Raw genomic sequence first — 18326 nt, forward strand, 5'->3', positions numbered from 1 at the left:
CATACATGTTCTGGTTCATAGATTATATTGAACGATTCTTGCCTTAAATGTTACTGAATTAGAAAGTCAAAGTTGCAGTAGAGTAGCAGTGAGTGTCCTTCACATAGGTTTGAACTGGGATCTACATCCAAACTTCTCCAAATTTCAGAGAAATTTAATGATGAAGACAGAGATGTTACTTTTGGCCTCATAGATGTAGGCTGAAGTCAGATTTTTCATACCTCTAAATCAGGGGTGGGCAAAATGCGGCCTGTGGGCCAGATGCGGCCCACCAGGCCATTCTATCCAACACCCATGGGGCCCCTAAAAAAATAAGAAAATTAATATTTATCTGCCCCCAACTGCCTGTCATGCTGCCCTTGATGGCTTGCCAAAACTCAGTAAGTGACCCTCTGTCCGAAATAATTGCCCTCCCCTGCTCTAAATAAAACCATGTCCTGTTCTCACTGTTCTCACGTATGCTTAAAGGACCTCTCTTTCATTAACATTGACCACTGTTCCTATATCGAAGTTGAGCCTTATGTTGCTTTTGCGTGACAGCAGATTGAGGCATGTAGTCATAGGTTTGAGATGGACTGCATGTCATCCGGTCCAATGTCCTGTGCAGATGTAGAATCAGGGGTGCAAGATACAGAAATGTCGAATTCTGTTAGTGTCACCTGTACGAATGAAAGACACGCTATGCTGGTCAGACCATGTATCCATCTAGCCAAGTATCCTGTCATTGTCAGTGGCAAGTAATAGATACTTTAGGAAAAGAATATAAGAAACAGGGCATGTGTAGACTGATCCATTTCCTGTCCAGCTCTTCCAGCCATGCTGATCTATCTAGCAATGGCAGCCACACATGACTTCAGCACTAGATTTCCAAATGTTTCTCAAAATTGGGGCCAGAATTTCAAAAATACTCAACCAGTGTGCAGCTTAATGTTTTTGCAAATCTGATCCAGCATGGACCAGAGCACTTTTGAAACCCTGACTCCTACCTAAAACCGTAGACTTTCAGCTTATATTATTTGTTGGTCTGCGTCTTTTCTGAGCTGTTACCTGTCTATACAGCTTCTTAGGGTGCTAGGTAACCCCCCCCCCACCTTTTGAAGTCCATGTCTTTTGAAACTGCTTATGCTGAAGGTACTGTGGCAGATCCTTACCTGGAGTAACTTCTTTTACCTCTGCTATTCCTGTATTTCTTTGCAAAGAAACAGCACATGGCCTCACTGGTTTGTCAGAGTCCCCTATCAAGTTTCTGTGAGAAGAACACGATGTTATGAACAGTTCAATCCTGCTAACACAAAATTATTTATTTTCTATTAGGTGAATTACATGTTTGCTTTTGAGCACAAGTATTGGATATCACATGGGCAAGGTATGCAAAAGTACAACCACAATTTGGCCCTCAGTTTGGTGTTTAGTTTTGTAGGGTGAATGGGATAGCCAAGGAAATATTTAAGAGGCAGCAGAAAATATGAGAGTGGAAATGTAAGCAAAGTAGTAGGTTTTGGAGTCATCCACACAAGGGTCACAGCTGAAGGCATGGGGATGGGACTTTCCAAGAAAACAGAGAGAAAGGAGATACACAAATGGAAGAGATTTGAAGAAAGCCAGAAGGTAAGGGAAGAAAAATGACCAGATGGTGAAGGACCAATAAGCAAGGTAGCAGCAAAACCAAAAAAGTAGAGCATCATATAGAGTAGAGCATCTTGGGATCATAGGCTTGGAAGGGACCTCATGGGTCATCTCTTCCAAGTCCCTTTTTGGTGAACTCCATATTGTTTTTGAATTCATAAAATGAATTGTCTTCAGTTGCTCCTATGGGAAGTCTTCTGAGACAAATGTCCTCCTAGGCTCAATAGATAGAACTTCAGTATTATAGATCTCCTTGTGACATAGCTGATGTCTTCACTGAGGCTGTTAGTTACTCTCAGACCCTGCAGCTCCTGGCTTTCCCACTTTTCAGACTAAGGATAAAGCTTGTACTGTGCTGTCACCATGCAGAGCCTACCTCTGTTTGACTTGGATTAAATATTCATAGGAAGTATCACTGGATGCATTACATCAGAATCAGTCCACTTCATTTTTCTTTCCATCTTCTCCAAAAAGGATGCGTAATGAAGCAGCTTCTAGAACAGGCATGGTGAACCTGTCATGCATGTCTTGAGTGGTACAGGCAGCTGCTGCGTGTGGTACATGAGTCCTGGGCACTCAATAAACAGGGACACCAGAATAGAGGTAGAGCAGCTCAAGTCTGTGACCAAGTGGAGCAGAGGGAGAACAGGACACTGCTATGAGAGGAAGTGTTGGGTGTGATTGCCAAGAGCCAGATTAACCCTCCCCTGGCTTTGCAGCCACCGCTGAATTAAGGACTTTGGATCATTGCTAAAACTATGGTGGTTTTGGAACCAGGGGATGGTTAACTGACTTTTGGTGGTGACATCTCCTCTCACCGCAGTGTCCTGCTCCCTGTGTTGCAGACTCAAGCCCCACCATTTCCATCTGATATGGGAAGGTACAAAGTCTATCAAGTACACCTCAAGAGGGTGGGGATCAGAACAGCACTGAGGGCAGGAGAAGGGCTTAGCTTGAGCCACAACTCCCCCAAAAAAGGTTGACCACCACTGCTTTACTTTATGAAAGCAAAACAACTAGAGCTCATAAAAAGCTGGTAGAAAATTAGAACCAATTCAAAATAACGTTGAGAAGGTCTGACCTTGCTGCACATGAAAGGTATTTAAGGTCTGTATCTTATTTTTCTATTCTATTGTATGGGATTTAAAACTCCTATGGGAATTTTGTCCAAGTAAGGACACCAGGACTAGGAATGTCATGCAGGACAGTTCTTGAGAAGTGCTTTTTTAGATAAACAGCCACCAGAAAAGAGGATCAGACCTTTGTTAACATTTCATCAGAAGGCCTCCACTTTATGACTAAATACAGACAATCAAAATCTTCTCAAGTTAGTCTAAGCTGTGTAGATTGAACTGATAAGGAAAGCGAACAGGCACATACTTTTGATCCATAAATGCAGCCACATGCCTGCAGTGGCCCAGGCCAGAAGCCAGGGGGCATTAGAGCATACCTTCCTGCTGGAGTAGAGCAGACGGTTTGGACCAAAGTATTGTGGGATGCTGGGGGACTTTGAGTTAACTTGAATCTGGAGGGGATATGGGACAGAAGTTCAATACACTGATTTAACCTAAATCAGTTAAGTTTGAGATTATATCCATCTAGGTTTATCTCAAACAAGTTTTGGCCATTTTGAAAGTAGTTTATGTACATTGAACTTCTGCTGTATTACAGATTTGGACCGGTTTCCGATCACTTATACCGGTTATGTGTAATTTCTTCCCCTAGCCTATAACAACATAACATCCTCTCCTGAGTAAATGCATGTCATCCTTTATAGGTCTATAGTTCTTTATAGTTCTAGCAGCAGGCATCTCAGTGCCCGGTGAGATGCCTGCAGCAGGCATCTGAGATTATAAAGTGCTGTGGAGCACCCTTTGGAGCTCTTTTCCATTTAAAAAGGACAAAGTTGTGAGTCAAATTGTGAAAGATGATGACTCAGTATATTTGTGCAGCTCTTCTGGTGGATAGTGGATCAAGGCAACAGTTAAAGAGAGGCTGAGGACTAGAATAAATCAACTGGTTATTTGACCTATGCTGTGCTAAAGCTTGTGCTGCAGAATAAAATAATACTAGGAGCATAACATTACCATTGCCCACTCTTGTATTTTTTTTATCACAAGACTTGTGATAGTTTGGTGTCTTGTATATAATGTCACCTTCCAGACTCACAGCTTTTTTGTGCAAATGTTGGCTTTTATTTTACATGGAACGTTTCCATCTCACGATTGCAAAAAAAAAGATGTGGAAAAAAGTGGATATTAAAATCTCAAGATCCAAAAGATAAATAAAAAGAGATCCAAGTTTCTTAGTAACCAAAAGGCTTTTATATAAAATTAAATTATACTTTTTTTTAGATGCCTAGCTCCTGACTTCTGCACGCTTTAGATTTGCAGTGTGTGTGTGTGTGTAAAATAGCATGCTCTGATTACTGATTTAAATAACTGTCAGTGCAGGTCAAATTCACAGGAGCACATGAAACAAATCAACCAAGCCCTGTGCAATCCTAAACTAGGGAGCTTTGCAGTGACAGGAGCAAGAGCAACATAAAGTGGGGAAATGCATTGTATTAATTAGCTCCATTGAGGAAAAGTTACTTCCCACGCTTTGCCTACAGAGGGCATCCCAGCTCATTCATATGTAGACTCAGCAAATATAGCGGCTGAAAGCAGCCAGGCTCAGTCAGTTCTTTTTTCCCCCCTTCCAGTGGAATCTTTTTCCCTGATCCAGTTGGTTTCTCTCCGCTCTCCACGTTTTCCCTTCCAGCCCTCCACTTCTTCGGATCAATGGATGTTACAGCTCTAACTCCCATCTCACATACTGCTGGTGGACAGCTCCAGTAACAAGTGAGAGCTTTACATCCTTTTCTCTCCCTCTCTCTTTTTTCCCCCCTCATCAACATCTGTCAAGAAGGAGGAAAATCACGAGCTCTTTTGTTTTCTCCCGACTTTTTCTCTCTCTTTTTTTTTTTGGTACTTTAACGCAGTGATGGAAACGGACCAGCCCCCCATCATTTGATGCACCCTGGACAGCTATTTTTTGTCAGGATTTTTCTATGTATGGTTTTCCAACAGTGGGAAGGTCCTTCCCCATCCTTCCCTTTTTTCCTTGAGTTAGTTTCCTGACACATTCTGGAGGCTTGGAGGCTGCTGGACTGAATGTAACTTTTTTTTCCTTCCCCCCCCCTCCCTCCTTTTCCCTCTGCTGATTCCCGTCAGCAGGGACTGAAAAAGAAAAAAAAAAAAAAGAAAAAAGGAAAAAAAGCAGAAGAGGAGGAGGCAGAAGGGGCTGTGTGTGCGTGTGTTTTGTTGTTGCTGGTGCTCAGGACCCAAATCTCTGTAGGTGTGTGTTGAAATATGGAGAATAGTCTTGGATGTGTTTGGGTACCAAAGCTGGCTTTTCTACTCTTCGGGTTTTCTCTGATCAGCCTGCATCTTCAAGTCACCGGTAAGTCATCTCTGCCTTATTTGCGTCTGCACTACACAGATAATGGGTGGATTTTGTCAAACCTGAAGGAATGTGCCCATTTCTCATGTGCTAACAGACTTTGTTTTTCCACCCCCTCCACTCTCGATTTGGTTTTTGTTGTTCGTCAGGGTAAGCTCTTGCAAGCACTTGACGTAGATTTGGAGAGAGAGAGAGAGAGAATTGGGCTGAGAAGCACCTTGTGTAGCCTTTGAAAAAAGGAGAGCCACTAAAAGGAAGGAAACCCATAAAAATAAAGGAGAAATGTGGGAGGATGTAGCAGTAGTGTGTGTGTGCGTGCGTGCGTGTGTGTATGGAGGGGATGGTTCATATTCTTTTTTGCACCTAATTCCTCTTGCTATTGGATATATTTGCCAGTAGCCTTTGGGATCTTCAGGCTGAGATTGAGGGGAAGGGATATTTTGAGACGGGGAAGGAGCGTGGAAAGGGAAATGAAGAAAACCAAAATACTAGTTGAGGGGACAGAAAATGCAGTTCTCTCTGAAGCCCCTCCAAACTCCTTTTGATTGATATTCTTTGGGGTTGTCTCTCTTGCACTTGGCAGGCACATTTTCTAATTAAAAATGGCAAAGCCAATTGTGTATTGAATTGGGATAGAGAAGGAAAGAGGGGGAAATGATACAGTGATGCTGAGGGGCCATCTATGCAGGAGATGGAGCAGAGTTGGGAATTTGAGATTTCTTTAAAAAAAAATGAAACAGCAGCATTATCCAAGAAGTGTTAGGAACTAAAAAAGTGCAGTGTTGATTTGTAGGTGGCTAGGAGTGTGAGAGCATGGGGGTAATGGTGAGGAGAGGTGGGGGGAAATGTGTGCGAAGAAATATTATTCTCCAGTGATCATTGGATTTGTCTCCCAAAGAAAATGAGCAGTGTTTCATTAGGAGGGATCTCAGGAAGAGAGAAGCCACGAACTGCAACAATAAAATAAACACACATGCATACAAATTGCTATCACACCAACTACTGATGAACAATAGAAGCACCCCCCCCCCCAACACACACACAGTCACACACATGCACACGGACACTATTAAAGCAGCTTTTTGTAATGGGGAAAGTGCTGCAGATGAAGCCTTTGCAAAAAGATCTTCACTCTGTTGTAGCATCATTCAGGTTGTCAGCTGTATGCTAATGGAAATGCCTTAAATTGTTTGTGTAGATGAGGTTCCTTTTTCCAAAAAAATGTTTAATTTTTTTTTTTTGGGGGGGGGGGGTCTTTTTTTTGTGCGTGAGGGCTAACAAGTGAACTGGAAGATGCTTCTATTAAATACAAGGAGGCTCATTTGTGTGTGACTGCATGTGTGCAATGTGCATGTCTCTCTCAGCATTGTCCTCTGCAATTACTTATATGGAAGGTGGGACCTGGCAATCAGAGCAGGATAATGAATAGGTGTCTCTCTTGAATTTGCAGCTTAAAGGCTAGTAGATGGGAGACATGTCAGTGATCCTCCTTCTTGAAAGATGATTGACTTGCAGGCTTCTTTCCTGACATACAGTGAGATGGAGAGTGTGTGTGTGTGTGAGGAGGGGAGTGAAGAAAGCCCTATACTGTATGGAGGGCCAAACCCACACTGCAAACAAGCTGCCTTCCTGGTACAGAGGGGAGTGGTGTCTGCTGCTATTATGCAGAAAAGTAATTATAGGAGCAGGTTGTTTCCTAGCTGGGCATTTTATTTGTGCATATGTTGCTACCTATTTGTAGCATGTATTTGTTCATCACGCTGCGTTTGGAGCCATGAATCTGTACGTTGCAGCAAGTTCCCTGGCCTGTGCTTTGCTTTGCAAGCTAGAATTCTGCAAAGTTTTTCTTGTGTTGAACCTCTGGATCTTTTCTGAGGTGTCACACCTCAAAGATGTGGTTATTTTAAGTCCCATTTTATAACCTGGATTCAGCTGACAAAATAAAAAAGACCTTGCACCTTTAAGGTAATGCTGTTCAAATGTCTTTGGCTTCTGCTCATTAATCTCTGAGTTTCCACTCCACCTCTTAGCAGCCTTTTTCTCCCTTCAGAAACCTAGCAGGGGATTGATAGTAAAGAAAGCATAATTCACTCTCTGAAAGGACCAGTAGGAGGTGCCCTTAATAAGGCCAAGTAACTGGTTTGCTGCTTGGCAAAATTCCCATTCAGCAGGGCATTTAAAGACTTTGTTGACTGGTAACAAAGGGCTTATAGAGATGCAACACAATGGGGCTGTGTCCTTTCACACTTCCTCACTAAAGCCCAAAGCTGGTTTGGAGATGTAAGAATTTGTTTAAAACTTTAATAATAAAGAGCTGTATTGCACAGTGTCAACATATAAAGAGGAATATGCTACTTTTGTGCCAGAATGGAGTCCTTCCCATTCGCAGCTCCATTGTTTGTAATATGCAAAATGTTACTGCTGGGGTGAAAGTAAAATCCAATATAGGATCTTTTCCCTGCAGAAAAGGTGAAGGCAGCTGAGCATACAGTGTTGGAAAACAATTCAGGGGCAGTGTTTGCTGCTCTTAGAAAAAGAATAAAACATGATTACTAAAAATCAAATTGTAGAGCAAACCTGGGAGGGAGTCATGAGAGCAATATGTGATTTTGCTCAATGCACATAGTCAATGAAATGCGCTCTCTTTTAGTTTTGCTTGTTTACTTCCACCGCGTCCCGGGGTGAAGTTTAGTCCAGTACGGTGTGTCAACCTGACGGTGGCTGGGCTAAGATGGCAATCACTCCTTCCTCCGTGAGTGGTGCAGTATAAATCAACAGTGACCTGTCACAGCATCCATTTCACATGCAGCAGAGTTGCCCTCTGTGTTATGAGGCATGTGAACAGCCATGTGTGTTATATGGGGGCAGTAGGCTGAGCACATGTTGTTAAAATATTCCCAAATATTGTGGCGATCATGCCTACGGGCAAACCTTTTTCGCTAGTTGTTTGGCTTTTTTCTTTCTATATCTATGTTATTTATTTTTATATAAAGTGAGTCTGTATGTTATTTATTCAGCCTCTTCCCCCTTTCTCCCCCTTCCCCATTTTGTACAGATTGAGGGCCAAATGCTGATGTCAGTTAATCAGGGGGTGCCTGGAGTAATTTTCTTTCAGTAAAATCACACCAGATTTAATCGGCTTCTTATTTCTTTTCTCATTCCTGAATCCCCTCCCATGTACTTCCTAGTGCAAAACACAGAACCACGTGCTTATTCCATAGTCCAAAGACAGTGTTGTACCAGCAAGTCACGCTCTTTTTACTCTCCTGTCTGGCAGCATTTATCTTTTGTATCTTGTCTTAGATTGTAAACTCTCTGGGGCAGTCACTTGTTCTCTATTACAGCACTTAGCAAAATGGGGTCCTGGTGCGTGATAAGGGCACCTGCGTGCTACATTGACACAAACAATACATATTGCTCTGCTAGTCAGAGCTGCTCTTGCCCTGCTCCAGCTGGGCTGCGTGGGGAGCTGGGTTTAGCCAGGGACAGCAGCAGTGACAGCGGCAGTGGCAGCAGCAGCAGGCAGGTTCCCTGGGTGTTCCCTATTACCCTGGGAGCAGGTCCAGGGATGGGGAACTTGTCCACTGCTGCCACTGGCTGAGCATGGCTCCCTGGCAGCGTGCCTGGAGTGGGGCAGGAGTGGCTCAGGTCATGCCCCCCTCCCAGTACTCAGTCAGATGGGAACACTGGGGACAGCAGCAGCTGTCTACAAACTCCGTGCTCTGCTCATGCCTGCCTGATTGCATCCTCCTACTAAGATAAGAGCTAGCGCACTGACATCCCAATCTCATTCTCGAAGTTGGACCCTTAGGTTTACTCAGTTCTTTCTCCCCAGCAACATCCTTTCCATCTGCTAGGCATAAAGCAGATAATTGTGCATCACCAATTCTGCTGCAAGGGTTTTCCAGCATGGCACTTGTGTGGTCCGTGTGTGATATTTTCATGTATTTTATTTATTTAAATTCACTTTGCAACATGATTCAGCCAGCTGGATTCTGCTTGAACTTAGTCTCTGAGACACGTGTTCTTTCAGGTGACTGGCTTCTCTTCTTGTTAGAGGATAAGCAGACCACCGTGAATCCCAGCAAGGACAAGGCACCAACCATGCTCTTTCTTTGACGCACTCTCAGGAAAATTCTTCAAAACTGCCCCAAACACATGCTTTCACCCCTCTAGAGAGCCCTCACTGGTCTCAGATATGATTTTACTAGGCAGAAAATAAAGTTGCAAAAACAAAATAGTTCCTTATGGCTAGAAGGATGCACTTTTAAAACTTATTTACAAATGTACTTCTGGTAGAAAGTATTATTAAGGCCATTAAATGCACGTTTACACTGGTTAACTCTGAAAGAAGTTAGCCCTGTCCCAGAACCTCAGAATATGTCCAGACAAAAGGACCCCCATTCTTTTTTTACATTACTCTTAAAGAGTGGTCCTAAGTGTAGCTGTGACTTGTATGGAGTTATCCCCGGAAATAAATAAGAGTTGACCCAAGGACAATGATTGCAAACTAATTATTGCCTGATAATAACTGAGGGCTATTTTTTACTCTTGGGTATCCTGTTGTTAATCTGGAGTAATTCAGTTTACACCACTGGAGCCACTGCATGTTTACAACAGCAAAACCCAGTAGCATTTGACCTTGACCCAGACTATTTTTCTGTTTTAAAATTTCATGTGATGGTTGAAAGAGAGAAGAGTAAAGAGCTGGGTCTAGTAAGATTGGTGTTAATGCTTTGGTTTTGCCTGAGTGAAAAAGAATATTGACACGTTCCACAGAGGCTTCCATGAGTAATTAGCTAAAGACAAAAAATTAATTTGGTTCTGTTAAAATTATCCCTAGGGTTAATTGCTGACCTACATTTTGTACCTCTAAAGCAATCCAAAGTAAACACACTGGGTCTAATGCTGATTTTGCCTATACCCCTTTTACATTGGTGTAATTGAGTTCAATAGATTTGTTCCCCATTTGAACCATTGTGTTGTCAACATATGTAATAGTCTGTTCTGCAAGGTGCTAAATGCCCTCAATTTGTATTGAATTAACATCTCAGAGGAAATGCACAGTCCTGTTCAGGTTTGGTCTCCTGTCATTACCTTAAAAACTGGCTAAGTTGTTGAGTTTGCAGCTTGGGGGATTTCTGCACATCCCAAATTCATGTAGACCCTTTGATTTGCGTGTGCATGTGCATGCGTCTGAGGTTCTGGCTACAGAAGGATTAGGTACCTCCATCCTTACTTCTGAACATTTAGGGCAGAATGGGGAGTGGAAATTTAAAGGCTGAGTTGGGACCACATTGTCAAGAGAGGAGCTGGTTTAAGCAGGGGCATTAAATGTTGTAAAATATACTAGACCTCCTTTTTAACTCTTACTTTAAAGGTCCCTTTTCAAATATGAGGAGTGTCCTAGATTATTGCTGGCTTTTCGCCCGAAGAAGTGAAACTTAGTATTCTTTATGTACTCATCCACCCCCTTTCTTACTTTCTATAAAGGCAGAAAGTTCTTCATCTGTTTTGGCATTCCTCCTCCTGCTGACAAACAGCTCTAATGTCTCTCTCTTGTGTTCAATATGCTTGATGCTTAGACATACTGTTTTCATGTGGGTAGAGCACCTTAGGCATTAGGAAGTTTGTTTTTGAGGGCTTCAATAGTGCATCTTTTAAGGAATGCTATTAAATTAGCCTTATGTTATAGAAGGTAATATTTGAAAGGTATAAAGTATGATTTCTGACAATAAACTTGTTGTTAAAGCACAGTGTGTCATTCATAAAAAATAACACTATTGATAATAGTAAGCTGGTCACAATTGTTTCTTTTAAACATTGTTTGTCAATTTTAGATTCAATGCCAAAGTCTGCAGTTTAAACTGAGATAATCTGGGAATGTCTTACTTCTTTGTAGCTATCTGCACTGTAAAGGAAGCTACTGTGACAGAGAGATGCGATTAAAAATACACAGTTAAATATCTCCATTCCCATCTTCATGGATGGCAATCATTTTGCCAATCATAATGCCAATATGTACTGTAATTTTATAAATGCTCTGAAATACTTAAACTCCATTGAACAGTCTCTTCAATGGCTGCCAAAAATATCCATAAAATATTGGTTGTCAAATACAGAAGCACCGTAAAGCCTGTCACCTTTGAAATTACAGCTCTGTGTCCAAATTCCCTGTCTCCTGTTTCTGTAAGTGTTGCCACTCTTGGAACACAGATACATTAAAGGGAAAAAAATATTGCCATTTCTGTTTACTTTTGTGCATGCTATGAATAGTCGCTGACTTGATCACTCTTACGTTCTGCCTTAAGCACTGGCACCCTGACCTCACTTGCAGACACTTCCAGAAGTGGAGACAGCTCCAGTGTGCACTCGCTCCTGAGCTGAGAAAAATCTGAGCTGGAAGTGAACAGAGAGCAGCTTTCAAGCAAATTGCCATGTATGTGGAGAATGAAGAGGTGCATGGGGGGTGAGGGGGTGGGACTGGGTCTAAATCTCCATCTAAGCATTAGCTGGGAAGTAGAAAATAACATTTTATAAGGAGATTTTTTCTTTTTTTTTGGTAAATAACAAGGACCTAAATGTTAGGTGCCAGGGACATTACACAAGCTTTTTAAGGGCCTGTTTCAAAGACCACGGAAGTCAATGGGCTTTGGATGCAGGCTGAAATGGAGCATTGTTGGATGAGTCTGAGATTGGAACCGATACCAGTTACACTTTTTCTCTTTATAATTCTCCAGCTTCATGGCTGACTCATGCTTCAGATCCTTGCTGGCAGCTGCTTTTACTTTTATTCAAGGCTATAGTGCACTAATACCTACCGTATCCTCTCTTTAGAGATGGTATCCTGCACTTCCAGGAAGTTGCACTCATTGAAAAGCTTATGTCCTTTCCTATCCCTCTGCGATATTACAACAGGAGCAAGGGAAGAAGACACTTAGCTGAAGTGTACAATGAATAAATTGGAATAGACAGAACTGCAAAAGTCCCTGATTTATGGCCTCAGCTCCCGAAAGCAATGGTTTTCAGCTAGGGTGCCACAGCATGCCATGAGATCCTTTGAAGGGTGATGTGAGGTGCCAGGCAGAATTAGCATGGTTAGATGTGCAACCACTTACACGTGATTCACAAGGTAAACCCAGGGATTTCAAACAGGTATCCATCATGTCAAAAATACCCTGACCTGTTGTGTTCATTCTGAGATCCTTTGCAACAGAAGAACTGCTCTATTATTTTCCATAGTCCAAAAAGAAAAATGAAAAACATGTGAAGACTAAGAGCTTGCATTTTCTAAGGGGTACACTGAATCTAAAAAGGTTGACAACCATTGCCTGAGACCATGTAATAATAGAAACCAATAAATTAATCCAATCATTCATATAAATGTTTTTGATGTAAGTGTAAACAAGGTTACTTGATGTTTAAGAAACTCAGTCGGGAATTGCATACAAAGAATAGGACCTGCACACTGCAATTGCTGCAATAGTGTACACTAGACTATATCACTGTGAATTATGGTGCTATCATTTCTGCAGAGGGGTTCTGGTGAAAAGTTGAATTAAGAGTAAGTCTCATAACACCAGAAGAGCCCTACAATGGAGTTAGTCTCTGAATTCACATTGTTTTAACTGATTACTTGTATATCATAGATGATTCTACATCCTAGTGCCCATGTTGAAGGACTCAGCTGTTAAGGGGAGGACTGGTATGTATGTAACCAGATGGATGGACAACTCATACGTCTGTGCTTTCAGAATTTCCCTGCTTATTGCTCTTCTCTCCTCCCTGAACTACAATAGCTCCCACTGATGCTTTTTCTTGTCCAGACTCCTTGACATCTTCTAGCACTGCTTCCTTTCCAGCTCTTCATTAATCACACCCAGAGTTGCTTTCCCCGTTGCTCTAACGCCTCTTCACAACACTGCCACAGAGGCCATTTGGAAGTAGGTAGCAGCACCAGTGACTGATGGAATACAGTTATTTTCTAACATGAAAGACTAACGAGAGCAGAGAGAGGTTGTGGCATTTTAAATTGGATTGAAGCTAATTATTATTTTGCTTTCTCCAACTAGTGTTTGGATATGTTAGAGGATGATAGATCCAGCAGAATGATTTGCTGAGGCAAAGTTTTTGTCATCTTTCCCTGACTAATTTAAGGATACGAGAGCTAGGTCTAAAATCTCCAGGAGAAGAAAGTTAAGATGAAATCCTGGCTTGAGCATCTTTTATTACTTGAAAAGCTACAGCCAAGAAGAGACCCCCAGCATCACATATTTTCTGCCCACCTCTGTGCTCAATTCTGGATTCTTACTAGATCTATAGCTTTTAAGTGAATAGATTCCTAGATTTTAAGGCCAGAAAGGGGCTATTGGATCATCTTGTCCGACTGCCTTTATAACACCACCCATAGTATGCTGTCCAGTTACCCCTATATGAAGCCTGATGATTTTGCATTTAGCTAAATCTTATCTTCCAGAAAGAAATGCTGACTTGACTTGAAGATATTAAGGGGGAATTTGCCACTTCACTTGATAATTTACTCCAACGGCTAGTTGTCCAAATTGCTATAAATACATTCTTTGACTTTTTGTTACTTTAATTTGAATTTGTCTAACATTTATTTTCAAGCAATGAAACTTGTTATGACATTTTCCACTAAATTAGTGTATTCTTTTGTACCCAGTATTTCTTCCTGTGGAGGTGCAGATTCTGATCAAATCCCTTCTCTATCTTTATGACACTCTAAAGAAACTGACAGTGCACAGTTGTTCTGGAAATGACCCGTCTGTCTTTGACTGTGTATGCAGTGACCTGACTTCGTTCTCATCCATCCCATCAGTTAATCTCCTGTTAACAGAAATATTCCATATGGCTACAAACAGACATAGCCAAATACAACAGTTCAGCAGTGCTGAGCACATCCCAGAAGAGCTGATCTGCTTCACTGGGTGAAACACATGCCCCGTTGTCTCTCCCGCTGATCATGCAGGACTGTGAGTGGTAGGTGCCCTGCTTATAGACATGTGCCCTGAGAATCTGACAGGTGGTCCCAGCCCTTGGACTGCACCGAAGTGTCGATAGACACCCAGGCAATCCCAAACGAGGGAATCGAGGCTTCAGGGACCTGATCCTGCATGGCCCAGAAATAAGACTGCCCAGAGTTTTCAGGATCAGGCCCCTGATGACCTGGGAATGTCTGCCTGGGGCAGGTGGAGAGGACAGGCAGCTCTGGGCAGTCCTATTTCTGCTCTCCAGCCATGAACCTAAGAGATGTCTGCTGCAATAAAACAGCACAAATTCATACCATCTATGCTGTGGCCACAAATTTGGGGCATTTGGGACACTACAAGGGGCATGGACATTTGTTTACTTGCTCTGGCTGCAAAAATGTTTATGGCGGCACAAAGGCAATGTCTGACTGTTTCAACCCTATGAGATAAAGAGGGTGATCTAAGAGTGCAGCCCAAAATTGGCCATACAAATATCCCTCGAGAGGCTCAGTACAACCTTTTCCTCTTATGCTTTTTTTTTCCTTGGAATTTATTTTAAGGTACAAGATAAAAGTAAAGTACCTGTCAGCCAAATCTCGCTCATCATACATCAGGAATCTCTCTGCTAGAGTTCTTTGAAGGCCTGTCACTACATTAGCTATCTGACCTATAGCTAAACTGGTGGGCATTTCCATTTGGCTTTAGAGCTCCTGAGAACAGTAATTACCAGAAACATGACAGCACTGGACAGGGTCGATACATATAATTGCATAAAGCACTTCTTTGTGAGGGCTGGACTTCCAAAAGACTTGCAATTAAAAAAAAAAAATGTTTCTGTCTTATGAATTTTGTAGACATCTAAGTAAGTAGTGGGGTAGCTGGGAGATACCTGAAGGTATCAAGCTGGGTTGGGTATTTCAGTCACAGCCAGTAGCCACTTAAAAGGGCTCATTTGGCGCTCAGTTCATATGCTGACCTCCTTTTTCTTTGAGGGTCGCTCTGATCCTCTTCCCCTTGCTAGCTAGATTGAAAAGCATTTTAAAGGCACTCTTTGGGGTTTCTATCTACAATGCCCAACCTTTTTCTGCTCTTAAATACATGAGGGGAAAATATTTAAAAGGGTTCTGTTAGGTCTGAATCCATATGCTTTTCCTTTGCTCTTATCACTTTGCTGCCTCTCTGATGCTGAGGGCTAGTACTTAAAAGTAAATCTCAGCTGTCTCCCTCCTGTCATCTCTCAGATTCTGGGGTACTGGAGGCACGGAGCAGAACATGCTCAGAATGATACCCTGATGTAATGTCCTGGTCCTGAACTTTCATTTGGTTGCTGAAGCTCTGTGGGCACTGGTGCGGGTTGAGGTTTTGTTTGTCAGTGGTGTGGTGTGAGATGTTGTTGTAAAATTCCCGGTGAAGGACAAGTCGAAAGCTCAGGATTTTAAAAGATGGTTTGTTTTCCTTTTTCATTATGTCGCATAGAGAAATGTTTGAGTGAGCACACCATAAGAGCAGAAGGAAACTTTCGAGGGAGGGAGGTCTTGCATATGACAGTAGATGGAAACATATGACATTCCAGAGCAATCTGTTTTCTGCAGCATGGGTTTTTTCCTGATTCATCACATTTTGTAAATGTCATAGGTATTTTGCAAATTTCACGGTTTCTTTCACACAGTAGTCCTGTTATCCAAAGTGAATATAAGTTTTCCCTGGCTCAACCTTCCCTGGGTGTATTGTATATGCTTCTGAAATTGCTGCTGGGGAAGTTGGTTTTCCTAACTCTATACCTTTTGTTTAGAAACTCAGCTCAAAAGACAACATTCACCTCTTCTCCTTTAGGAATGAAACTTCCTTTGCAGCTTTCTGCTCACAAGATTGAAAGGCTTTAGATGGATTATTGTATGACAGGCTGCTCTTCATCTGAATGTGCTTTACAGCCTTAGATTTAGACCTACAAAAATAGGTTGGGAATTTTTGTGAGTAAATGAAAGCTCTTTTTCCACATAAAACTGAAAGCTCTACATTTATAATTTACAATCTTGTCTATAGGAATCAGAGTATGAAACTGATTATAAACACAAGTGAAATTGGCCTGTCTCCATTTTCTTGTACAGGATGAAGGAAATTCAAAGCCTAATCTATGGCCTGATGTAGCTTTGTGCATTAACTGAAAGATTTCTACCTGAGGCCTCACTCAACTACAAGTGCAGCTGCTTGCCTGACACAAAGGACAGTTTTAAGTTAGTTCCAACTTCTGTGGCCCAACTATTTAATGGGACACTTGACAGACACTCACAATGAAAAAAAAGAAATAATGGTGATTTTTGATTTATGAGGCTAGATTAAATTATTCTTTCCATAACCCACAGCTGTGTATTTGTTCTGACACTTTTATTTTAACAAAATAAAAGCATAGACTGCCTATCCATGTACTTGTTCACGTTCTAATTAGAATGCTCCGGTGTCATTTCACCATCACATGTATTAAGCCAGGCGCTTAATGCACGTGACAGTTGAGCTGTTTTAATTAGAATGTTTGTCTGGGAACTGCTCTAATTAAAACACCTACCCACCCCAAGAACATGTATAGGCAGTCATAAATACATAAATAAAGGGACACCGAGTTCTTAGAAATAAAACAAATAGCATGCCTTGGAAAAATGTCATAGATTTCATAGACATCAGGGCTAGAAGGGACTTTGTGAGATTATCAGGTCCATCCCCCTGCCCAAGGGGCAGGAAGTCAGCTGGGGTCAAATTACCCCAGCAAGATAAGCATCCAAGCATTTCTTAAAGTTATCCAGAGTAGGTGCTTGCACCACTTCTGGGAGGAGTCTACTCCAGACTCTGGAGACTTGGACGGTAAAGAAGCTTTTCCTTATGTCTAGTCTAAAATGGTCTTCCAGCAATTTATGTCTGTTAGACCTTGTCTTCCCTTGGGGTGCCCTGGTGAACAGACGTTATCCCAGTTCCTGATGCGCACCCCTTATGTACTTATAGGCTGCCACCAAGTCACCCCTGAGCCTTCGCTTCTCCAGGCTGAAGCATCCAATTCCTCTCAGCCTCTCCTCATAAGGCCTACTCTCTTGACCTCTAATCATGCACATGGCTCTCCTCTGGACTCTCTCAAGCTTCTCCACATCCTTTTTAAAGTGTGGAGCCCAGAATTGGATGCAATACTTCAGGTGCGGTCTCACCAAGGCTGAGTAAAGCGGGAGGATGACTTCCCGTGTCTTGCTTGAGATGCATCAGTAGATGCAAGCCAGAGTTTTATTTGCTTTGCTGGCTGTGGCATTGCATTGGTGGCTCATGTTCATCTTGTGATCAGTCATGACCCCCAAGTCTGTTTCAGTCATGGTGCTAATGAGTGTAGCGCTGCCGAGCCTATAAGTATGATGTGGGTTCTTTCTCCCGAGGTGGAGCAACTTGTATTTCTTTGTTCAACGTCATCAGGTTTTGATCCGCCCACCTGTCCAGGTAAGCTTGAATCCCCAGCCTATCCTCAAGAGTGACCACACTTCCCCATAATTTGGTATTGCCTGAGAACTTAGCCATTCCACTTCTGACACCTGAATCCAGATAATTTATCAATATACTAAAGAATACTGGTCCAGGTACTGAACCCTGGGGGCATCATTGGTCACCAGGTGCCATGTTGACTCGGTTCCATCGGCTACCACTCTCTGGGTCTGACCATGGATCCAGTTCCCCAGCGATTGGACTGTAAGGTTGGTGAGGCCGCAGTTCCTCAATTTTACCATGAGGACATCATGGGAGACCAAGTCAAAGGCTGTTGGCTATCTCTCAGAATGTTGCCTGCCATTAGCCAGTTGTTGATGGTTTCTTTGATGATTTTTTCCCAGATCTTTCCAGGGATTGAGGTCAAATTGATTGGCCTGTAGTTCCCTGGATCTTGCTTCCTTTCTTTCTTGAAGATAGGCACTACATTGGCCCTCTCCCAGTCTTCAGGAATGTCTCCCAAATGTCACCATTTCTCATATATCCTTACCATTGGTTATGCTATGATGTCAGCCAACTCTTAGCACTCTTGAGTGCATTCCACCTGGGCCATCTCGCTTGTGGATGTCCAGCCTCTCAAGGTGTTCCCTCACAAGATCTTTGCCAATTGTAGGCATGTGATCGCCCTTACACTGGTAATCCTGTGTCCTATCAGGCAGGGTGATTCCCTGGGGTTTGTGGAAAACCATCAGAAAGTAATTAATGAGGAGATTAGCTTTTTCCTGGGTGTCAGTTGTCAGCTGCCCCATTTGG

At 42.4% G+C, this 18326-nt stretch overlaps 1 protein-coding gene across 1 annotated transcript in view; it reads left to right on the forward strand.

Moving 5' to 3' along the window:
* Nucleotides 1–4979: 4979 nt before the first annotated feature.
* DCC (DCC netrin 1 receptor) overlaps nt 4980–18326 on the forward strand; it is a 1018850-nt gene continuing 1005503 nt past the window's right edge. Inside the window, exon 1 of the mRNA XM_025198166.1 lies at nt 4980–5070. Within this exon, the coding sequence (XP_025053951.1) occupies nt 4980–5070 (91 nt within the window). The remainder of the gene's footprint in view (nt 5071–18326) is intronic.

Source organism: Alligator sinensis, unplaced genomic scaffold (assembly GCF_000455745.1).
Source record: "Alligator sinensis unplaced genomic scaffold, ASM45574v1 scaffold701_1, whole genome shotgun sequence".
Lineage (NCBI taxonomy): Eukaryota > Metazoa > Chordata > Crocodylia > Alligatoridae > Alligator > Alligator sinensis.